Below are 25,390 nucleotides of genomic sequence, written 5' to 3' on the forward strand. Positions count from 1 at the left end.
TTTTCTCTTTCGTTTCAGCTTCCAGCATCCGCAGTAATTTGCTTTTATCCAGTGTTGTCTATTAATGCTTCTGTGAAGCACTTTGGAACATTTTACCCATTAAAAGTGCTATACAAATGCAAGTTGTTATTGTTGTCATAGCCCTCACCTTGTGTATGTATCTCTGATTTAGGTTGGGGAATCGTACCTTCCATCATTTGGAGTCTGGATGATTGATCTATTATGAATCTCAGAGTGTGACATGCTGATCAACTAGAGGAATCTAAGTTTTATCTCCATTGATTTCGGGTCTAAAATGCATAGATTCCTCTTCCAATGTCCAAAAAGGAATGAAAAGTCAAGTTTAGTTCTGTGGTGGGTTCCCTGCTCTTCGCCACTTCAGCAGTGAATGTGATGTTTCCCCAGAGGACAGGACAGAGCTTGGCTCTGACTTTCTTTCCATCTTTACACGTTTTCCAGCAATGAAGTCTCTTGAATAATCAGCACTTGGTCAAGATAAAGGAGGGACACCGCATTTATCACTGTACCTCAGTGAGGGAGTCATTTCTTGTTGCTGGTTTCCTACCTATATGTGCTGAAAGTGCAGTGTGCCAGATGTGGGCATTCCAGCCTGAATAGAGTCTCGGCCTAACTCTCTTAACTGTTTCCACAGAGCACTTGGAGTTGGCTCAGCATGGCTTATACCCAGGACGTAAAGTAAAAAGTAAAGTCGCCATAGTCCCAGATGACCATGGGCTGCATTCCCCTTTGAGGGGGAAAGTTGACAAGACTGAGAAGGCGGGCCTTCATGAATAACCTCAGCCGACATTGAACCTGCGCTGTTGGCCTTGTTCTACATCACGAACCAACTGTCCAACCAACTAAGCTAAACCACCACGCTCCCCCCACCCCCCCGGAAGTAATAGTATTAGTGCACAGCGTCCGAGTCATATCTCAAGTGTCCGAGTCATATCTCAAGTTGACAGAACAATGGCACCCATATTCATGGTCGCAAACCTTTGTGGCGGCCACATTTCATTAACAGGACAATGTCACAGAAACGGCTTCAAGGATCATATCGGTGTGCACAAGGCGTTGATTGGGAATAACCCAGAGCAGAACTCCAAGAAAGAACAATATATTAAACAGAGGGGCATTGGACCAAACTGGTGAAAGAAACAGTTTAGGACGACTGTTTTTATGACCTGGAAGCAGATTCATTAGTAATTTTCTAAGAACAATGATATAAATTCTTCAAAAGAAACACATTGAAGAGTTGTGGGGAAAAAGCAGGTTTTTTTTAGACCAATTGGACAGCTGTACCAAAGAACAACACTGACATGATGGGCTGAATAGCCTCCTTCTCGGCTGTCTGATTCCATGAACATAACTAATTGTAAAGTGAGCCATCATTCCTGATGGAGCCATATTCAAAATATATAAACTCCTTTATGATTCAAAAGCACAGAAAATCTCTTTGTTTCAATGAATCTGATCAGGATTTTCAAGGGGGATTTCCCTGAGTGTTTAACAGGGCTCATGTTTGTGGGCAATGAAAGATGCTGCAGTTTGGGCAGGAATTTTGCTGGGTGCAAATTCTGGAGGTTTTCCAGGGTTGTGACAGTGCTATAGGTGCAATGCCCCGGGTAAGAGGATCTAAACCATTTACAATGCTGGGCTACATCTGCCTTATGGCCACGAGCCGGTTCGGGGTCAAGCAGGGAATTCCAAACCTCCCCTTTGTGGCCTAACTGGAAATTTGACTGTTAAAGTGAAGGGAGTGAGGTGCAGGTGAAGGAATTGCGGTGGTGTTGTGATGGGGAGGGAAGGGCAATGTGCAGATAGTGGGCAGATCTGGATATTTTTCATGGTGTGGGGGGGGGGGGGGGAGTTGGCGACATTCATCCTAAATTGGAGAGGAGAGAACACCGAGGGGTGGAATTGGCGGATGAGTGCAACTATTCAAAGGAAGGTGAGTGGAGTTCTCCCTAAAGCAGCCCAATGATTACCCCTCAATCAGTGCGCTACATCAACTTATTATCACATTGCTGTTTGTTGGAGCTTACTCTGTGCAAAAGTATTTCCTTCAACACAATTGTATTGACAACTTAAACCTACTTCATTGGCTGTAAAGTGCTTTTGGACATCCTGACATCGTGAAATGTGCTATTTAAATGCAAGTCTTTCTCTCTTTATAGGAAAGTTGCCCAGTGAATACTGTTGATAGTTATGGCAGGATTGCATTACACCATGCAGGTCAGTGCCTTTCAGTCCATTTGAGTGTTTTCACAGTGAGCTTGCAGAGTGACACTGAATAGTAACTATTCCCCGGAGGTGCCTGCAACCTTATACAAGAGGGGTTCACACACCTGACATTCTCTTTTTTTTTTTTAAAGTATTTTTATTCCACAAATTTTCAACAGTTTTACAATTTACAACAACCCCACTGAACCCCCCCACTCCCACCCAATCCCGAGCCACCCTAAATACGTCAGACGAACTGGAAGTCTCCCCAACACCGGCCACACACCTGGAGGGGAGACCACATTCTCAATTGGGAGTAGCGCTACGAACAGGACTAGGAAGTCATCATCACTCGGAGTCATTCCTTCTGTCATGGTAATGGTCAGATTTCAGCAGGCAAAGGGAGAAGATTGTACTGCCAACTGCCTTAACTGGGGACCAGACAAAGGGAAATGTGATGGGATTAATTAATAACCTCATAATGAAGGCACCCCAAGGTAGCTGCGATCATAATATGATTGAATTTTACATTCAGTTTCAGGGAGGGAAGAGTATGTCCAAGACTAGTATTTTAAACTTAAATAAGGGCCACTATGAGGACATGAGAGCAACGATCACTAAAATGAACGAGCAAATGTGATTAAGGGACAGATCAATAGAGGTTCAGTGTCAGGTATTTAAAGGGATACCTCACAATATACACAATAGACACATTCCAATGAGAAAGAATATTTTCAGGGGGAGGACCCACCATATTTAACCACAAAAGTTAAATACAGTATAAAAGTTAAAGAAAAAGCGCAAAGAAGGCTGGCAGGTCAGAAGTTTGGAATGTAAAGAACAGCAAAGAATGGCAAAAAGATTGGGCGGCACAGTAGCCCAGTGGTTAGCAGTGTGCTTCACAGCGCCATGGTACTAGGTTCGATTCCCGGCTTGGGTCACTGTCTGTGCGGAGTCTGCACGTTCTCCCCGTGTCTGCGTGGGTTTCCTCCGCATGCTCCAGTTTCCTCCCACAGTCCAAAGATGTGCGAGTTAGGTGGATTGGCCATGTTAAATTACCCTTAGTGTCCAAAAAGATTAGGTGGTGTTATTGGGTTATGGGAATGGGGTGGAGGTAATATTTTTTCAATCCTGCCATTTGCAGGACCCCTGTTTCTAAATGGTATTTTCATATGCAAAATTTTTCCTGAGCACTTTCTTGGGTTTGGACATGATCCTGGTACAGGAGGATTGGCTGTGATTGTTGTGCCACAGTGTGTCTTGACCCGTATACCGTGGACAAATGACTACAAGTCTGTTTCATACAATAATTCAATTTTTTACTGTCACACAATTGTGACTGTTAATCAATGACACACACAAGCAGGTTGAATTATAAGCTGATACACACAAGACCTTAACTTAACTTTCAAGTGACTGGCGAGTCGGCAAATATTGGCCTTTACCTGGAGTCTGCAGTCGGGCAGTGTTCAAAGTCTGTTGCTGGTCGTCGTTGTCCTTGGCTCTGGTCCTTCCGTCAATGGTGTGGATGGTCTTCCTCTTCGGCCGGTGAAGGGTCACCATTGTTGGTTGCTCTCAAGAAAGCGAGTGGTAGTTTGCGCAGCACCTTTTATCCCCATAAGTTTTCGAGCCCTTTTGGGCGGTCCCAGGGGAATGTCCAATCAATCGATCAGGGCTTGATCACCCTGATCGATTAAGTCCAATTACATCCTCCACCTTGATGACTGAGCGTGTGCTTACCGAGGCATGTAGGCCTTTCAAATAAGGAAACAGACGCCACCAAGTCTGCAACACAATGTCGATTTACATTTCAAGCCCTTTGTCCCTGGATGGCCTCTTAATGGCCTTTTTCCTGGGCTGTTATACTTTGAAGATGATGCATGTTATGCTGCGTTCTCACCAGCAGGGTTCGAAGGTATGTCTTGGAAGGGGTGCCTGTTAGGGGCAATGGGGATTGGGAGGGAGGGTTGGGCATTGACTTGACCAAAATTGGGACTGATTCACCTGTAGCAGGATCAGGGTCAGAACCAGTATCTCTGGCCAGCTATCAGGATTAGGATTGGGATCAGGACCAATCCTCCTCAATCAGATCAGGATCATTCCTCCTGAACCAGGATCATGACTAATGTTTGCAGTAAATTGCGCAATATTTCAGCGACCCGAATGTCCTTGCTCAGGCTACGCACAACTCAACCCCTTTACTGCTCATCTGTGGCTGTACACAAGAATTTAAAGAGGCTGCAATCTTAAATAAATCACCCATGTTCTCCAAAAACTAAAAGGTTGATCAGGATCTAACTCCCTGCCCCAGGATCAGAAACAGGCCCAATAAATGGGAAATGAGAAGCAGGGGTTGGATTTTCCGATCAGCCAGCCGGGTGTTTCTCAGCAGCGGGAGGCGGCATGCAGTTCTGTTCTCGCCACTGCCAATGGGAATTCCCATTGAAACTGCCCCATGCCACCGGGAAACCAACAGACGGGACCAGAGAATCCCACCGCCAGCGAACGGCTGGAGAATTCCGTGAAGCAATAGGTTCCTGATGCATCAAGCCTGCTCCGCTATTTAGAAAATTCATGGCTCATCTTCAAGCTCAACTCCCTTCAGAATTGACCCCCATCTGTCTCGATTTTTTTAGTGTTAAAAAATCTATCCATTTCATTGTTTAATATACTCAATGTTGCAGAGAGAAGTACAGCTATTCGACCTTAGTGTACTTCACTCATCCATCATGAGAAACCAGATGAAGATTCTTAGAGTAAAGGACCCACTTTATTCCAAGCTACAGCCAAGGCCACACATAGCCCCGTTTTGTACACTGGGGAGCTCCGCTTGCCGGAACTCCCCAGTGTAACAAGTGTTCGGGCGCATTGTTAAATGGCTTCCCGATCTCCGAGGCCCCCAAAGCGATCCCCGTACCCACCCCATACTGCTCCCCAAGACCCACACAGGGCACCTCCGGTCCGACCGCGCAGCTGCAAAAAAATGCCAGCTTGGCACCTTGGCAATGCCAACTGGGTACCATGGCAGCACCCCTGCCAGCGCCACCTGGGCCATTCACACCATAGGAGTGGGTGGAAGGGCAAATCTTGCTATAAGGGGGCATGAGGGGACATCAGGGGTGGATGGGAGAGTGTAACTTGGCATAGGGGCATTCGGTGGACCATTTATTATGTTTGTTCAAAAGGTCCCGTCACGCACGCTCCTCTGAGTAACTATGAACCGCAACTCTTTAAAAACCTGGCTCTGTTACTGCAATGGAGTTGGCCAGGTTGGGAATGCTGGATGTGAGCTATTGACAGGAACCATCCGATATCTTTTAAAGTCACCCTGAAAATCAGGCAGCCCCGGAATGAAGTCAGGAATCTCGCAATTGGGACCACCCACCATTTATAAAGGGCTCCCAAATCAAATTGACCCAGTGAAAATTCCAGCGGGTATCGGACTCTATCATATTATGGTCATTGACTTCAGGAAGCAAAGTACTGTACACACCTCTGTCAGCATCAACGGGGCCGAGGTGGAGATGGTTAGCAGTTTCAAATTCCTAGGGGTGGCACATATCCAAAAATCTGTCCTGGTCCACCCACATCGACGCTACCACCAAGAAAGCACAACAGCATCATACTTCCTCAGGAAAATAAGGAAATTCGGCATGTCCACTTTAACTCTTACCAACTTTTACAGATGCACCATAGAAAGCATCCTATCTGGCTGCATCACAGGCAACTGCTCGGCCCAGGACTGCAAGAAACTTCAGAGAGTCGTGAACACAGCCCAGTCCATCGCACGAACCTGCCTCCCATCCATTGACTCCATCTACACCTCCTGCTGCCTGGGGAAAGCGGGCAGCATAGTCAAAGACCCTTCCCACCCGGCTTACTCACTCTTCCAACTTCTTCCATCGGGCAGGAGATACAGAAGTCTGAGAACACGCACGAACAGACTTAAAAAACAGCTTCTTCCCCGCTGTTACCAGACTCCTAAATGACTCTCTTATGGACTGACCTCATTAACACTGCATCCCTGTATGCTTCATCTGATAACGGTGCTCATGTAGTTATATTATTATGTATTTTCTTTCATTCCATTTTCTTTTCACGTACTTAATGATCTGTTGAGCTGCTCGCAGAAAAATACTTTTCACTGTACCTCGGTACATGTGACAATAAACAAATCCAATCCAATCCAGTTTGAAGAACACTCTTCCACAGAGCACCCTTACTGTGATAGTGCTTATTAACCCTCTCTTCTTGCACAAAACAAGGTCTAAAGTGACCTCTTCCCTGGTTGGTTTCACAATGTATTATTCTAGGACAATGCTGGTAATGCTCTCCATGATCACTTCCTTCAAATTCCTTTCACCAATTTCCTACAGTCACTAGTGTCGGAGGAGGCCATTTGGCCCATCGTGTATGCACCAACCTTCCGAAAGAGCACTGTCCATAAGTCCACACCCCCAACCCATCCCTGAAATTCTGCAAACCCACCTAACCTTTTGGATGCTAAGGGGCAATTTACAATGGCCAATCCGCCGAGCCTGTACATTTTTGGACTGTGTGAGGAAACCGGAGCACCCGGAGGAAACCCACACAGACACAGGGAGACTGTGCAAACTCCAACATAGACAGTCACGCAAGGCCGGAATTGAACTCCGATATCTGGCGCTTTGAGGCAGCAATGCCAACCACTATGCCACCCTGCCGCCTGAATCCTCCTGTACAAGAATTATGACCAGTCCATTTGTACAGGGATCAGAACCAATTCTCCTATACCAGGATTAGGTTAGATTGAATTCCAATGCATTCAAACATTTGTAGTAAAAGAGAGTTCTTTTTACCATTTACACGCATTGTTAATGGCACCTGGTTAAGTTCAGGCTCAATCTGTGAGTATGTTAAGTGTGGTCACCTGCTCTGTGTTTGCAAGATTCTCTTCATTTCCTCTCTCTCGTTGCAGCTACAAGTGGGAGTTTTTCCTGTGTTCAGACTCTGTGCAATTTCAAGTCTCCCTTAAATGTTCATGATGATGTAAGTGATGTTTCTTATCTGCTCTCTGTGACTTCATTCAAAGCCAGGCTGTGTGAAACTCAGGATTAATTTATTTTGTTTATTGGTGTTGGATTAACAATGCATCAAAATTACGCAGAGAAGAATTCAAATCTCTGGATGCAATGTATTAAAATAAGTCTTTCAAAATTTAAAGGTGGGAATTTAAAGCTCCCTCATTGTGGGGATTTATGCCGTAACTTTTGATCTTCAGGTCAGTGTACCCAGGTAGGAAGCTGCCCCAAAGATAGGTGGGGGAACCCGGCCCGGGAGACCCCAGGTAAGGATTGCACAGCAATTGCCTGGGAAATGCAAACATCCTTTTGGGCAATTGCCCTGAACTGGGAACCATCTAAAAATGTAAAACCATCTCAGGGTTGGTTTAGCTCAGTGGGCTAGACAGCTGGTTTGTGATGCAGAACAAGGCCAGCAGCGCGGGTTCATTTCCCGTACCAGCTGAGAATTCTGAATTCTCCCTCTGTGTACCCGAACATGTGCCAGAATGAGGCGACTAAGGGATTTTCACAGTAACTTCATTGCAGTGTTAATGTAAGCCTACTTGTGACAATAAAAAGATTATTATGTGAGTTAAATCACAAACTTCAGTTGGTTCCGACTGTGATGCAGCAATAGTTACCCAGAAAAAGTTAGAAGAGTTAAAGCACTTCTAGCTTCTCGCTAACTTGTACTGACCCCACCCCCAGCCAAACTCTACAGCCCTACCCCCCCCCCCCCCCCGGCCCCCGGAACCCCTCTAGGACTCACACAGCCCCCACCGTCAGCCCACCAGGCCCGACCCTCGATCCTGACTTCAAGCTTCCCACTCATCGTCCTGACCTGGGGCGTCATTCTCCGACCCCCCCGCCGGGTTGGCGAATCGCCGGGGGCTGCCGTGAATCCCGCCCCCGCCGGTTGCCGAAGTCTCCGGTACCGGATATTCGGCGGGGGCGGGAATCTGGCCGCGTCGGTTGGTGGGGCCCCCCCGCTCGATTCTCTGGCCCGGATGGGCCGAAGTCCCGCCGATAAATTGCATGTCCCGCCGGCGTGGATTAAACCACCTTTTGAACGGCGGGACAAGGCGGCGTGGGGGGGCTCCGGGGTCCTGGGGGGGGCACGGGGCGATCTGGCCCTGGGGGGTGCCCCCACGGTGGCCTGGCCCGCGATCGGGGCCCACTAATCCGCGGGCGGGCCTGTGCCGTGGGGCACTCTTTCCCTTCCGCCTCCGCCACGGTCTCCACCATGGCGGAGGCGGAAGAGACTCCCTCCACTGCGCATGCGTGGGAAACTGTCAGCGGTCGCTGACGCTCCCGCGCATGCGCCGCCCGGGGATGTCATTTCCGCGCCAGCTGGCGGGGCAACAAAGGCCGTTTCCGCCAGCTGGCGGGGCGGAAATTCCTCCGGCATCGGCCTAGCCCCTCAATGTTGGGGCTCGTCCCCCAAAGATGTGGAGCATTCTGCACCTTTGGGGCGGCGCGATGCCCGTCTGATTGGCGCCGTTTTGGGCACCAGTCTGCGGACATCGCGCCGTTTCGGGAGAATTTCGCCCCTGATCTCTTCCCTCCCAGGCTTGAACCCCTCCCACCCCCGGCCAGGTCTGATATCTGACCTCAACAACCTCATTCCACCCCCAGGCTCAACTAGTGAACTCCACTTCCCCACCCCCACCCCCAGGCCCTATTGCTGACCTCCGCCCATCCACCCAGGCATGGCTACCGACGTGAGCAATGATGCCTTGATGATATTTTTATATTCATTCATGAGATGTGGCATTTGCTGGCGAGGCCCAGCATTTATTGTCCATCCTTAATTACCCTTGAGAAGATGGTGGCAAGCTGCATTCTTGAGCTGCTGCAATGCATGTGGTGTAGGTACACCCACAGTGCAGTTCGGGAGGGATTCTGATCCAATAACAGTGAAGAAAAAGCAATATATTTCCGAGTCAGGATAGTGAGTGACTTGGAGGGGAAACTGCAAATGATGATATTCCCATGTGTTTGCTGCCCTTATCCTTCTAGGTGGTAGTGGTTGTGGTCTTGCCATTGATGACTGATCTTGCAAGGAATATTTCTAGTTATTTTACCCAATGTTGAGTGTATGCCTGAGGACCATATTAATTTGTACATGTTTAGGGCTCTCCTAACCTTAGTTGTCTTGGTGACCCAATGACCTGGTGACCCAGTAATCCAGTTACCCCATGACCAGGTAAACTGATGACCCCGTGACCTTGTGACCCAGTAACCAATTACCCAATGACCAAGCGACCTGATGGCTCCATTACCTGGTAAACCAGTAATCTAGCTATCCTATGACCAGGTAACCTGATGTCCTAATAACCTGATGCCCTGTTCACCTGGTGACTCAGCGATTCAATGTCCTGTTGACATGGTGACCTGATGGCTCTGTGTCTAATGTCCCCATATCCCAGTGTATGTACACTGATTCAGCGCACCCGGGGTCTCCAGCTCCAAATCTGGCAGGTAGATGGGGTCAGTGGGGAAGGTTCCATATTTCTGGCAGGGAGCTTCTCATGACTGGGTATATCCTGGGCACCCATCAGTCAGGAAAAGCTGGAATTCTCAGTGGAATGTATCTTGTCCAGTTGGTGGGGAAATCACTGAGCCCTTCTGGTAACATTTGGAATGGCCAATCTCCCTGCTTTATTGGGGAAACAAAAAATACTTTCTAAAGTTAGAAAACCTTTATTTTTAAAAAAGAATATTTTTTTATTCTTCTTTTTCACATTTTCTCCCAAATTTACACCCAACAATAAACAATAATCAGTAACGAGTGTAATGTCAATCCCCAAATCAATAACAACAATCCCATCCTCCCACCAAACACCCAAACATTAGCCCGCATGTTAACATTAAAAAATGACAAAGAGGAATCAGGAATCACCCATAGTCACCATCAACACATACAGCCCCCCTCCCCCCAACCCTCCCAGCCCCTATCCCCCTAATGTTCGATGTGATCCAATTCTCGAATGTGCATAATGAATAACGTCCATGAATTGTAGAATCCTTCCATCCTTCCCCTCAGTTCAAATTTGACCTTTTCAAGCGTCAAGAATTCCAGCAGGTCCCCCCACCATGCCAGGGAATAGGGTGGAGAGGTTGATCTCCACCTTAACATGATCCGCCTTCGGGCGATCAATGAGGCGAAGGCTACATCTGCCTCCGCGCCCGTTTCCAACCCGGCCGGTCCGACACCCCGAATATGGCCTCCTGAGGGCCGGATCCAATTTCAGGTGCACCACTTTAGAGATTACCCTAAAAACCTCCTTCCAGTAATCCTCTAGCTTTGAACAGGACCAAAACATATGAACGTGGTTTGCGGCCCCCCCCGCCGCAACGTTCACACACATCGTCTACCCCCTCAAAAAGCCGGCTCATCCTCGCCCTTGTGAGGTGTGCTCTATATACCACCTTCAGCTGTATCAGCCCCAACCTCGCGCACAAGGTGGAGGTGTTCACCCTCCGGAGCACCTCACACGAGAACTCCTCCTCCATACCTTCTCCCAACTCGCCCTCCCACTTTGCCTTGATCCCTTCTAGCGGCACCTTCTCCTCCAAAATAGCCCTGTAAACCGCCGATACTACCCCCTTCTCTAGTCCCCCTGTCAGCACTTCCTCCAGCAATGTGGAAGCCGGCTCTACTGGGAAGCTCTGTATCTCCTTTCTGGCAAAGGCTCGAACCTGCATGTATCTAAATATTTCCCCCTGCTCCAGCCCATACTTCCCTCCCAGCTCCTTCAATCCTGCAAACCGACCCCCAAGAAACAAATCTTTTAGTGTCCTAATTCCTTTCTCCTCCCATCTCTGAAAATTTCCATCCCACTTCCCTGGCTCAAATCTCTGGTTCCCCCGAATCGGCATTTCCCTTGACCGTGCCCCCAAACCGAAGTGCAGGCGAAACTGCCTCCAAATTCTCAACGGAGCTATTACTACCGGACTCCCTGAGTATTTCCCCGGGGCCGGAGGGAGCGGTGCTGTTGCTAGCGCTTTCAATCACGACCCCCTACACAAACTCTCCTCCATTCTGATCTATTGGGAGTCAACCCCTCTGACCCAGCTCCGTACCTTCTCCACATTCGCCGCCCAGTAATAATACATCAGGTTCAGAAGACCCAAACCCTCTGCTGCCTTCCTCTCTGTAGCAGCACCTTTTTAATTCTGGCCACCTTCCCTCCCCATATGAACGAGGTAATCATCCCTTCAATCGCTCTAAAAAATGCCTTTGGCGGGAAAATCGGCAGGCATTGAAAAATAAACAGGAACCGCGGCAGCACATTCATTTTAACCGCCTGTGCCACCAGTGACAGAGGGAGACCATCCCACCTTGCCAGATCAGATTTCACCCTCCCCACCAAACTAGAAATGTTGTACCTACGGAGCCCACCCCAAATCCCGAGCAACCTGCAGCCCCAGGTATCTAAAGTGAGTCTCTGCCTCACCGAATGGCAACCCCCCCATCCCCGGCCGAGACACCACAAATTATTCACTCTTGTCTAGATTTAATTTGTACCTTGAGAAAGACCCAAACATCCGAAGCAGCTCCAGTATTCCCCCTATTGACACACTTGGTTCCGACACGTATAACAACAAGTCATCGGCATATAAGGACACCCTATGCTCTATCCCCCCCGCACTATCCCTTTCCATATCCCCAAACTTCTTAATGTGATGGCCAATGGCTGAATCGCAACTGCAAACAGCAGGGGGGACATAGGGCATCCCTGCGTAGCAGGCCCACATTGGAGAGGAAAGTATTCTGAGCTGATGTTATTTGTGCGGACACTGGCCCTCGGCTCCTTATATAGTAGCTTTACCCAGTCCTAAAATCTGGGTCCAATTCCAAACCACTCTAGAACTGCCATCAAGTACCCCCATTCTACCCGGTCAAACGCTTTCTCAGCGTCCAATGGCACAACCACCTCTGTTTCCTTCCCCTCCATAACCATGTTCAATACCCTCCTAATGTTCAAAAAGAGCTGCCTCCCTCTCATAAACCCCGTCTGATCTTCACCTATCACCTTCGGGAGGCACTCCTCTAGCCTACCTGCCAGTACCTTCGCCAATATCTTTGCGTTCACGTTTAAAAGTGATTTGGGCCCATACAACCCACACTCCGTTGGATCCTTATCTTTCTTAAGTAACAGGGAAATCGATGACTGCCCAAAGTTTGTGGTAACACCGCCTTCGCTATCGCCTCCTCAAACATCCCCACTGTGGTGATGTGCATCACTGTAAATACATGTAAGCTAGACAGACACTAGAGGGAGCACCAGAAACATCACACACACACACACACTCAACCAATAGATAATTTAGATGGGAGGCGACCAATGGACATTCACGATACACAAGGAGGTGATACGATCACAGGGGGGCATTACACCAACCCATACATAAAGGACACCACACAGATGATCAGCCCCTTTGGCCAGTGGAGACAGTCAGTGAGGAGAGGCACAGGGTTGATTCATTATCACACCCACCACGTGGAAGACAGCAGCTGGTTAGTCAGTTTAGGTAGCTACAATAGGATTAGCAGTAGTGTTGAACTCCTACGTTATAAAAGTGTACATAGTGTAAATAAATGAGTTGAAGTTATTTACACGTCTCGACCTTCCTTGACAAATGCAACACAAGGAAGCCGCTTGTGTTACAAAGGAAACATAACAAAACACCCACCATCATGGTACCAGCTTATTTTTGAATTTTTTATAATATTCCACCGGAAACCCATCCGGCCCTGCCACCTTCCCCGACTGTATCCTCCCAATCGCATTTTTATCTCCTGCTCCACTATCGCCCCCTCGAATGTAGTCCTGACCCCCTCCCCTAACCTCGGGTACTCCAGCCCATCTAGAAATACCTGCATCTCCCGGCCTCCCCCAAGTGGCTCTGACCTGTATAACGTCTCATAGAATTCCTTCAAGACCTTGTTTATCTGATCTGGGGCTACAGCCAACTTCCCTGCCCTGTCCTGCACCTGGACAATTTCCCTTGCCGCAGCCTCCCTATGGAGCTGACCCGCCAACATACAGCCCGCCTTCTCTCCATGCTCGTAAACTGCACTCCTTGCTCGCCTCAATTGGCGTACCGCCTTCCTGGTAGATAGCCGGTCAAAGCTTGCCTGGAGTTCCTTCCTCTTTTCCAACTGTGCTGGGTCCCTATCTTCTGCATACCTCCTGTCTACCTCCAGCATCTCATCTATTACCCTCTGACGTTCCATCCTCTCCTCTTTGTCTAGCCTCGCCTTGAACGAGATCACCTCACCCCTCACCACCGCCTTTAAAGCCTCCCAAAAAACCTCCTTTGACACCTCACCCGTGCAGTTAAAACCTACATATTCCTCGATTACTTTTTCAATTTTGTCACAGAACCCTCAGTCCCCCAATACTCCCACATCTAACTTCCACTCTGGTCTCTGTACCATCCCCTTCTCCAGCACCATATCCACCCAATGTGGAGCATGATAGAAAACCTTTGTTTCCTAACCAATGCTTTGTTCCTCTGTCTTATTTCTCTGGCTGGCATTGCCAATGGATGGTGAAAATCGAGTTCTGCAAAGTCCCTATCCTGACTACGACTCCTCTGATGTTGCTCTCCTTGTTTCTCCCAGATTTAGGGTGGAAATGCATCGCAAGGACTTTTGGCTTGATTTACCCACTTATTACGCTGCCTGAAAGTGGAGGGTCTGGTGGGAACTATCCCTGGATATTGCTAGAACTCGGGCCCCATGATGGTGCCACTTTAACAACTCCACAACTCCTCTGCAACTGAGTCTTTGGGTGGCTGCAGGATTCTCACAATTCTTGACAGAATATTCCTTTACAGTTCTATAGACAAAACTCTCAATGGATGAGCAAGAAATGCATCAATGTGTAACGTCCAGAATTCTTTCCCTTTAAATCCGCCTGTTTGTAATGTCCCAGTTTGCAGAGAAAGTTGCCTCGGCAAGCTCTCGGCCCATTCTGGTCTGACTGGCCTGAGGGTGAGGGGATGTCAGAGATTCAGGTACTTTCCCTCTGAATGGGAGGCAGTGTGTCCAACAAAGTGATCAACGTCCATAGTGTGCTGGTAGTTAACTTGGCACCTGCTAGATGTGGTATCTTCTCTCTCTCTCTCTCTCTCTCATCCAGGATGGCTGCACTCCACTGATTCTGGCTGCACAGATGAGCAACTATGAGATGTGTAGGTGTCTGATTGTAAGGGGAGGAGATGTCAACAGCAGGGATAAACAGGGAAGGTGAGTTGTGTCGATCAGCTGGGATAATATTCATCAACAGGAAGTCAGGTAAAGTATGGCTAAGGAAAGGTAAGTAAAATCTTTAACTAAAAGCACCCCTATCATATTTTGGGTTAACCTCTAGCATATCAAGCAGAAAGCTGTAATTGTAAGACACTCGATTTATATTTATACATTGACTTAAAAACAATAAAACTTCCCAAGATACTTCACAGGAGAATTAATGAAACAAAGTTTGGCATTGAGCCACATAAGGAGATAATACAGATGATAAAACTTGGCTACAGGGGCAGATTTCAAGAAACATCTCTTTTTCACAGCAGAAAGCACTTAGCTGTTTATGATGTGGTGAAGAGCTGTCAGTCATAGCAAGAGTGTTTATAAACATTGTGGTATAAACATCAAAACAGGGTACTTGAGATGCATTCAAGCATGGAGAAGGAAAATATATTTACTAAATCACCAAGCACCTGTCTCTGGAGTAATAAAACTGTCAATCACTGGCTAATATAATGCTGCATGAAATTGAATGGAAATTTTGCATTTCAAAGGCTGTCAAGGGATTTGAAGCTCTTTCAAGTGTGCTTTGCATTTGAGGAAGCCTCTGACACTTGTAGCGTCTGTTGCTTCAAACATTTTTGTCTGAGACAGCAGATGTTAGGGAAGGGTAAGTGAAAATGCCGGGATTTTGCACTCTCCCGCCTACACTGCTCTTCAGTAGGAGTCTCTGATGGGGGTGTCTGATGCAGGTCTCAGCTGGGGCGGCTATGGTGGGGGTTTCTGGTTGGGGTGTCGCTGATGGGGGTCTCTTATGGGGCGTCTGATGGGTGAGCTGGGCGAGTGGTGGGTGGGAGGTTTAGTCACCCTCATGCATGTGTGCTGTGGGGGGTAACCTGTTATTCTCATGGTAGGGGGAGGCTGCCCCTGCCTATAAGTGGGGGGGGCAGGATTTGCATTGTCGGGGGGGGGGGGGGGGGGGCGCCGTCAGACCTTGGTGTCGTGCCGCCCCCTCAAAATGGCAGAAGAAAATGGGATTCCGACAAAATTAGCATGGAAAAGGAGAGGGATTTGCACCTGGTTGCTGCTCCTACACCAACGGGAACCAGTGGCAATTCTCTGCTGCCGGGCAGCTATTCTCTCAGAATGGAGTATCCGGTCACTTAAGGCCAAGAGAGCTGAAGAGAGGTTTAGATGGGGAATTCCAGAGAATTCCGCCATGGCGGCACAGTGGTTAGCACTGCTGCCTCACAGCGCCAGGGACCTGGGATCAATTCCAGCCTTGGATGACTGTCTGTGTGGAGTTTGCACGTTCTCCCCGTGTCTGCGTGGGTTTCCTCCGGGTGCTCCGGTTTCCTCCCACAGTCCAAAGATGTGCAGGTTAGGTTAAGCGGTTATTGGGATAGGGCAGGGGAGTGTGCTTGAGTGGAGTGCTCTTTAAGAGGGTTGGTGCAGACTTGATGGGCCGAATAACCTCTTTCTGCACTGTAGGGATTCAACAATTCTATGACTGAGGACTGGATAGCTAAAAGCTTGGCCGCCAATGGTGAAATGAAGGAAGTGCAGAGGGCCAAAGTTGGAGGAACACAAAGCTCTTTGGGAATTGTGAGACTCTAGAAGATTACAGAGATAGAGAAGGGCGAGGCCATATGGAGGGGTATGAATATGATGATGAAAATATTTACAGAGGCACTCCGACAAATGCAAGTAGCCAATTGATGCACAGCAAAATCCCTCAAAGAGCAAGTGAATAAATTGTTCATTTTGGGGGCTGTTAGATGAATTGGCCATTCTGAATTCTCCCTCTGTGTACCCGAACAGGCGCTGGAATGTGGCAACTAGGGGCTTTTCACAGTAACTTCATTGCAGTGTTAATGTAAGCCTACTCGTGACAATAAAGATTATTATTATGGCTAATTGGAGAATAATGGCCGATATATCTCATTGCTCTTCAGAAATATAAAAGAGAGAGATTTGCACTCAGTTCCATTCATGATCACCAGACATTCCAAAGCACTTAAAAGCCAATAAACTACTTGTTTTTATTATAATGTTACAGCCATTTCGTGCACAGTAAACTCCCACAAACAGCAGTGTGATAATGGCCAGAGAATCTGTTATTACAATGCTGATTGAGGGATGAATATTGATTGGCCAGGACAGACTCCCTTACTCTTCTACAGATTGTGCCATGAGATCTTTTACGTTCATCTGAGAGAGCAGATGAGGTCTCTCTCATCCAAGAGATGGAACCTCCGAACGATCAGCACTCCCTCAGCACTGCACTGCAGTGTCAGCTTTGATCTCTGTGCTCGAGCCCTGGAGTGGGACTTGAACTCATAACCTTCTGACTGAGAGGTAGGAGCTGTTATGGCATAACCCTTGCCATAACTGAGCCAGAGCTGACAGATGGTGTCACCGAACCCCAAGTGAACAGGCTGAAAGGGCCTTTAGTCTACTAATCCATTTTAAAAGATGACCCCTCCAACAGTACCGAGCTCCTCCAGAATTGCACTGGAGTGTCAGCCTAGAATATGTGCTCAAGCCTATAGTGGAACTTAAACCCATGGTTTTCATCAATGAGTGGCCAGGGCTCCACCAACTGAGCCAAGCTGACCCTTGGACAGGCAGCTACATTCTATTGAATGTTATAGCAAGGGTTACATCTGAAAACAATACAAGAACATTTACATTTTAAACAGCCACATTTAGCTGTGGCCTTTATTTTCCTTCCTAGTCCTCGGTGAATGCTGTGAAACTTGGATTCTATATATAATGACAGCCTCTGGAGCTGCTTAAAGCTAGAGCGTTGGATTTTCACGACCGAGGCGAAAGTTGCCCAACTTTCCCAACTCCCACCCTGAGCCTGGTTACGTGCAATATTCACTTAGGGGAAAACGTCAGATCCACTGACCCTGGAAGCAGATTATAGGTGTCTATGGGGGCGGGTGAGTGACAAGGCAGACTCATGAGGTCACCACCTTGGTCCTCTGGACTTTGAGGCCCTCAACCCTCAACGCACTCTCATCTCCCCCCCCCCCCCCCCCCCTCTGATCTGCTCTCCATGCCGCACTCCATGCCTCCCTCCATGGCCCAAATGCCATCTCATGACTCCAGAGTCCTTTCATGCCCCCTCCTGCCCCCACTGGAGGCATGGATATCACCATTTAAACTTATCTTACAAAAGGTTCTGTAATTCATGACTCCTCTGATGGACCGTGAATCACGGGTCATGGAGAACCTACCCTGGCTCCACGAAATTTGCAGGGCGGGGTGGTGCTAGGAGATAATGAACCATGCAATGGAGCTGCCAGATCAGGAGTAGAACGTGTGGGCTTGTTTCACGAACCACTATCCTATACCAGCTGCCAGGAATGGGGTAAGAGTCCCAGAATCAGATCCCAAGCTGAAATGGCTCCGGAGTCATCCTGACTCCGTCAAAATCTGTACCAGAATCCTGACAGCGAGTACTCTCCCTTCAAGCAGAGGTCTTATCCTCTGGTTGTACTCTTCTGGATAGGATGAAAGTGCTTGTCATAGGTTGGCTCCTTATCAACCCATATGAAACACAGCTTGACGTACAAAAGTTGTGTTGGCTACGCACACATTCAAACCAGCCCCCCACACCCCCCTCTCCCTGCCCACCCAGTAGATGAACATACTCCATTGCCATTTGCTGCAAAGCAGTGAAACCGAGCACCACTGAGATATTTAGCTACGAACACCTCAACCATGACAGCTTGTCGTAGGTAACTCATCAGGAACGTGCTTCGGTCTTCGGTGTTCTCACTGCTAACAAGTGGGCTTGACCTGCTTTCTTTCTTAAACTCAGAACAGCTTTAATGTTGGCCTGTGAAAACGACAGTGTGGAGACAGTGGATGTTCTTGTTCGGAGCGGAGCTAATGTCAGCCTTGTAGACGCTTTGGGCCATGATGCTGGACACTATAGTATGGTGACTGGAAATACTGACATTCTGCAGCTACTTCATCTGGCCCCTCACAGAAGCTTCTGGAACAGCGGTAGGTTGTGTTCTTTATAGTCCCACATTCTTTGCACGGTGTTACATATCCACCAAGTTCTCTCTCTTTTCCTCCTCTCCCCTACTCCCTCTTAAAATAGGTTACTCTGACTTTCCACAAATAGGCCCTACCTCATATCTGGGATCAAAACGAGAAGGGATTGTTCTAGGCCAATTGCCCTCCCATTATTCCACTGAGGAGTGATTTTTCTGCCTGTTTACCACCCGCAGATTTTGACGGCAACCCAGCTAACCTGTGGAGCCGTTCGATTTCCACCAGTTCTTTGGGAAGAGTGGGAAGAGTTCCTGTGAAGATGGTCTATGAACGTAGATCTTACATGAGAAGGAATAGGATTTAAAAAAAGAGTATGAGTTAATCAGCCACTTTTCCTCTACTGATCATGTGGTAACCGCAGGTATCATGAAATCTTGTCGCTAACAATCAACAAAGGACAAAGTTTCTAAATAGGACAAAGCTCCATAAAATGGCTCTGCAAACATCAAATAAAACACCGCCCACATTTACAACACCAACCTATAGCGCCTTTAACGTATGGAAAATTGCCCAGGTTCTTCACAGTAGCATTATAAAACAAAATATGACACCAAGCCACGCAACGAGTTTAGAAGAGTAAGCGGCAACTTGATTGATCCTGAGGGGTATTGACAGGGTGGATGTGGATGGGATGTTTTTTCTTGTGGGAGAATCTGGAACTATGGGGTCACTGTTTAAAAATAAGGGGTCGCTTATTCAAGACAGAGATGAGGAGCAATGTTTTTCTCTCAGATGGATGCGATTCTTTGAAACTCTCTTCCTCAAAAGACAGTAGAAGCAGAGTCTTTGAATATTTTTAAAGCAGAGCTAGATAGATTTTTGAAGGAGGCACAGTGGCTGTCATGTCTGGATCACTGTCATAAGACCATAGACCATAAGACATAGGAGCGGATGTAAGGCCATTCGGCCCATCGAGTCCACTCCACCATTCAATCATGGGTTGTGAATCTCTGGAATTCCTTGCCCAGTGAAGCGGTTGAGGCTCCTTCTTTAAATGTTTTTAAGAAAAAGATAGATACCTTTCTAAAGAATAAATGGATTCGGGGATATGGTGTAGGGGCCGGAGAGTGAAGCTGAGTCCACAAAGATCAGCCACGATCTCATTGAATGGCGGAGCAGGCTCGAGGGGCCAGATGGCCTACTCCTGTTCCTAGTTCTTATGTTCTTATTTCAACTCCATTTACCCGCTCTCTCTCCATAGCCCTTAATTCCTCGAGAAATCAAGAATTTATCAACTCGTCACCGGTTGCCATTCCGAAAAAGAACCTTTTTATCCCAACTCTCTGCCTTCTGCCTGACAGCCAATCATCAATCCATGTTAGTACCTTGCCTCGAATACCATGGGCCCTTATTTTACTCAGCAGTCTCCTGTGAGGCACCTTATCAAAGGCCTTTTGGAAGTCAAGATAGATAACATCCATTGGCTCTCCTTGGTCTAATCTATTTGTTATCTCTTCAAAGAACTCTAACAGGTTTGTCAGGCACGACCTCCCTTTACTAAATCCATGCTGACTTGTCCTAATCCGACCCTGCACTTCCAAGAATTTAGAAATCTCATCCTTAACAATGGATTCTAGAATCTTGCCAACAACCGTGGTTATGCTAATTGGCCTATAATTTTCCATCTTTTTCCTTGTTCCCTTCTTGAACAGGGGGGTTACAACAGAGATTTTCCAATCCTCTGGGACTTTCCCTGACTCCAGTGACTTTTGAAAGATCATAACTAACACCTCCACTATTTCTTCAGCTATCTCCTTTAGAACTCTAGGATGTAGCCCATCTGGGCCCGGAGATTTATCAATTTTTAGACCTCTTAGTTTCTCTAGCACTTTCTCCTTTGTGATGGCTACCATATTCAACTCTGCCCCCTGACTCTCCTGAATTGTTGGGATATTACTCATGTCTTCTACTGTGAAGACTGACGCAAAGTACTTATTTAGTTCCTCAGCTATTTGCTTGTCTCCCATCACTAGATTACCAGTATCATTTTGGAGCGGCCCAATGTCTACTTTTGCCTCCCGTTTGTTTTTAATGTATTTAAAGAAACTTTTACTATCATTCATAATGTTACTGGCTAGCCTACCTTCATAATTGATCCTCTCTTTCCTTATTTCTCTCTTTGTTATCCTGTTTGTTTTTGTAGCCTTCCCAATCTTCTGACTTCCCACTACTCTTTGCCACATTATAGGCTTTCTCTTTTGCTTTGATGCATTCCCTAACTTCCTTTGTCAGCCATGGCTGCCTAATCCCCCCTCTGATAACCTTTCTTTTCTTTGGGATGAACCTCTGTACTGTGTCCTCAATTACTCCCAGAAACTCCTGCCATTGCTGTTCTACTGTCTATCCCACTAGGCTCTGCTCCCAGTCGATTTTCGTCAGTTCCTCCCTCATGCCCCTGTAGTTACCTTTATTTAACTGTAACACCTTTACATCTGACTCTACCTTCTTTCTTTCAAATTGGAGATTGAATTCAACCATATTATGATCACTGCCTCCTAAGTGTTCCCTTACTTTAAGATCTTTAATCAAGTCTGGCTCATTACATAACACTAAGTCCAGAATGGCCTGTCCCCTCGTGGGCTCCATCACAAGCTGTTCCAAAAAGCCCTCCTGTAAACATTCAATGAATTCCCTTTCCTTGGGTCCACTGGCAGCATTATTTACCCAGTCCACCTGCATATTGAAGTCCCCCATGATCACTGTGACCTTGCCTTTCTGACATGCACTTTCTATTTCGTGGTGCATTTTGTGCCCCTGGTCCTGACCACTGTTAGGAGGCCTGTACATAACTCCCATTATGGTTTTTTTTGCCTTTGTGGTTCCTCAACTCTACCCACAAAGACTCCATGCCAACTGACCCTATGTCGTTTAGTGCTATTGATTTAATTGCATTCCTAATTAACAAGGCAACCCCACCCCCTCTGCCCACCTCTCTGTCTTTTCGATAGGTTGTGAATCCCCGGATGTTTAAATTTTCGTTTTCAGTGTTGGAGCTGAAGCCAGACAGAGCAGGTGCACTGTTGATCTCTCTGCCTTGAAAAGACTATGTCTTGATCATTTGGTGAATTCAGAATTATAAATGTTCTCAATTGTGAATGTAAACCTAATGTGCTTCTGTTAAAAGGTGTTTTCTTTTGTCTTCTGGATGTTGTTTGGGAAGTTATTAAGGATTACTTGGTGTTGTTTTCTTTGGGGGTTGTATTTGAATTAATGGTTGCTAAGATGTTCACTATGTTTTAGAAAGGTTAACTTGAGTTCATAGAATAAACATTGTTTTGCTTTAAAAAATACTTTTCCATTTCTGCTGTACCACACCTGTAGAGTGGGCCGTGTGCTCCCCATACCACAATCTATTAAAGGCTGTGGGTCAGGTGAACTCCATGATACACTTTGGGGTTCTCTAAACCCTGGCCCATACAAATTAGGAGCTCCTCCGGGATAAAAGTCTGTCTATTGGATTGGCTTAGTGAACTTAAAGGCAGTGAGGGGTGAGCGTATTGTGGTTGCTTTGTCAGGTGTGGCATGCTAGTTAAAGTGGGAGTCTGTTGTGGACAATGGCACTTTCAGAGGCTCTGAAGTTTTTGGGGGTGGAGACGGTCACATGCAGTACCTTATGGACAGAGACTAAAAGCAGACTGTTAGATTTGGCAAAACCATTGGAGTTAAAATTGCCTGACAAAATGTGAAAAGATGAGGTAATTATGGCGGTATAGTGGAGGCTAAGCATTTAAAGTTGCCTGAGATACAGTTTGACTCATTGGAAATGGCAAAAATTCAGTTGCAAATTAAACAAATGGAACATGAGAAAGAATTAAAGCAGTTTGAATACGAAAGAAAGGAAAAAGAAAGAGAGAGAGAGGAAAGAAAAAAGGAGAAAAGAAAGAATAGCCCTAGCAGAACAAAAAGAAAGAGAAAGGGAGATACAGATCAGGGAAAAAGATAGAGGGAGAGGTTGAACTTCAGAAAATGGCCATGAAACATGACAGTCAGTTAAAATTGTCAGACGTAAAGGGAAACGTACAGTTGGATGATAGTCATGAGGATAGTGAGAAAGAGCGTCATAGTCGAAGGCTTGGTGGGGATCTATTTAAATATGTCCAAGCATTGCCAAGGTTTGATGAGAAGGAGGTGGAAGCCTTTTTCATTTCATTTGAGAAGGTAGCTAAAGAAATGAAATGGCCACAGGACATGTGGGTATTACTGATTCAAACAAAGCTGGTAGGTAGGGCTAGTGAAGTGTTTGCATCACTACCGGAGGAGGTATCTGGGATGTATGAGAAGATGAAAAAATCCATCTTGGGTGCATATGAGCTAGTGCCTGAAGCCTACAGACAAAGGTTTAGAAATTTAAGGAAAGAATTTGGTCAAACATGCATGGAGTTTAAAAGACTCAAACAGAATAATTTTGATAGGTGGATAAAGGCTTTGAAAATAGACCAAACGTATGAAGCTCTCAGAGAAATTATACTTTTGGAGGAGTTTAAAAATTCAATTCCTGATGTAGTGAGAACTCATGTGGAAGAACAGAGGGTTAAAACTGCGAGATTAGCAGCAGAAATGGCAGATGATTATGAATTAGTTCATAAATCAAAGCTTGGTTTCCGACAACAGTTTCAGCCTGTGAAGGATAGAAACTGGGGACATGAGAAATACTCAAGTGGTCGAAGTAAATGTGATCTGATAGGATATAATAAGGAGACTGTACCTCAGATAAAAAAGGAATCCAGGAGGGTGGAAGAGACATGAAAAGTGTTTCAAATGGTTTCACTGTAATAAACTAGGCCATGGAAAGTCACAGTGATGGTGTTGAAGAAAAGCACTGGGAAGGCTGATGTGGTAAAACAGGATAAGACAGTGGGGTTTGTGAAAGTGTTAAAGGAAGTGAAACAAAGGAGGTGCAAAAGATTGTACAGCCTGATCAAGAGGTGATTGATCAGAAGGTGCCAGATGTCTTCAAAGAATTTACTTGTATGGGTAAAGTTTACTCATGTGTATCAGGAGGAGCAGGTAAAGAAGTCACAATTTTAAGAGATACGGGAGCTAGTCAATCTTTAATGGTAAGAGATGAGGAGTTATGTAGTTTGGGAAGAATATTGCCAGAAAAGGTGGTAATATGTGGAATTCAGGGTAAGAGGAGTAGTGTTCCATTATATAAGGTAAGGTTGGAAAGTCCAGTGAAGAGTGGTGAAGTGATAGTAGGAGTAATAGAGAAACCATCTTGTCCAGGAATACAGTTTATCTTGGGTAATGATATAGCTGGATCGCAGGTGGGAGTGATGCCTACTGTGGAGAATAAGCCAGTGGAAAATCAGAGAACTGAAGTGTTGAAGGACGAACATCCTGGGATTTTTCCGGATTGTGTGGTCACAAAGTCACAGGTTAAGACAAGAGCAGAAATCAGAGAGTGAAGATGAAGTTGACGTGCAATTATCCGAAACGATTTTTGATCAGATGGTCGGAAAAGAACAGGTGGAGGATGAGGCAGATATTTTTAGTTCATCAAAATTGGCGGAGTTACAACAGAAAGATGTAGAAATAAACCGGATGTATCAGAAAGCATACACGGAAGAGGAATCTGAGTGGATACAAGAGTGCTTTACCGTAAAAATGATGCCTTGATGTGAAAATGGAGACCTGTACATATGCAGGCGGATGAGAAGTCGGCAGAAGTTCATCAAGTAGTATTGCTGGTAGAGTATAGAAAGGAGGTGTTGCGAGTTGCACATGAGGTACCAGTGGGAGGTCATTTGGGAATAAGGAAAACCAAGCTAAAATACAAAAACATTTTTATTGACCTGGACTACATAAAGATGTAGTTACATTTTGTCAATCATGTCACACATGTCAAGTGATAGGGAAACCTCAAGCAGTGATAAAACCAGTGCCCTCAATACCCATTCCAGCATTTGAGGAACCTTTTACAAGGATCCTAATCGATTGTGTAGGACCGCCTCCTAAAACAAAAAGTGGGAATCAATATCTTTTGACTGTAATGGATGTGTCTACTAGGTTTCCAGAGGCCATCCCAGTACGTAAAATTACAGCTAAAAGGATTGTGGAGGAGTTACTTAAATTCTTTACTAGATATGGACTACCCACAGAAATTCAATCAGATCAAGGAACAAATTTTACTTCAAAGTTATTCAAAGAAGTTATGGATAGCTTAGGAATAAAACAATTTATATCAACTGCGTACCATCCAGAATCGCAGGAGGCGTTAGAAAAGTGGCATCAGACATTAAAGACAATGTTGAGGGCTTATTGTCATGATTATCCAGAGGATTGGGATAAAGGAATTCCATTCGAACTGTTTTCAATTGGGGATGCACCTAATGAGTCAACCAAATTTAGTCCTTTTGAACTAATTGCTGGCCATGAGGTAAGAGGACCACTTAAATTGATTTAAGGAAAAATTGGTGAGTGAGAAATCGGAAATTACATTATTGGATTACGTGTCAAATTTTAGGGAACGATTAAATAGAGCAGGTGAATTGTCTCAACAACATTTAAAGGTTGCACAAAATGTGATGAAATGGGTAGCGGACAAGAAATCCAAAGTTCACAGTTTTGCCAGTGGAGGTAAAGTTTTAGTATTGCTACCAGTGGTAGGTGAACCTTTAAAGGCTAGGTTTTGTGGACCTTATCAGGTTGAAAGGAAATTAAGTGAGGTGAATTATGTGGTAAAAACGCCGGATAGAAGGAAAACTCACTGAGTGTGTCATGTGAATATGATTAAAAGGTACTTTGAAAGGGAAGGAGAGAAAAAGGAGGAGGTTTTAATGATTCTAACCCA

At 46.2% G+C, this 25,390-nt stretch overlaps 1 protein-coding gene across 3 annotated transcripts in view; it reads left to right on the top strand.

The window, feature by feature from the left end:
- ankrd24 (ankyrin repeat domain 24) overlaps positions 1–25,390 on the top strand; it is a 215,155-nt gene that overhangs the window by 28,740 nt on the left and 161,025 nt on the right. For all 3 annotated transcript variants that reach the window (XM_072482820.1, XM_072482821.1, XM_072482822.1), the window contains 4 exons: positions 2,178–2,235; positions 7,181–7,251; positions 14,420–14,526; positions 18,356–18,543. In XM_072482820.1, the coding sequence (XP_072338921.1) occupies positions 2,178–2,235; positions 7,181–7,251; positions 14,420–14,526; positions 18,356–18,543 (424 nt within the window). The remainder of the gene's footprint in view (positions 1–2,177; positions 2,236–7,180; positions 7,252–14,419; positions 14,527–18,355; positions 18,544–25,390) is intronic.

This window comes from Scyliorhinus torazame, chromosome 18, assembly GCF_047496885.1.
Source record: "Scyliorhinus torazame isolate Kashiwa2021f chromosome 18, sScyTor2.1, whole genome shotgun sequence".
NCBI lineage: Eukaryota > Metazoa > Chordata > Chondrichthyes > Carcharhiniformes > Scyliorhinidae > Scyliorhinus > Scyliorhinus torazame.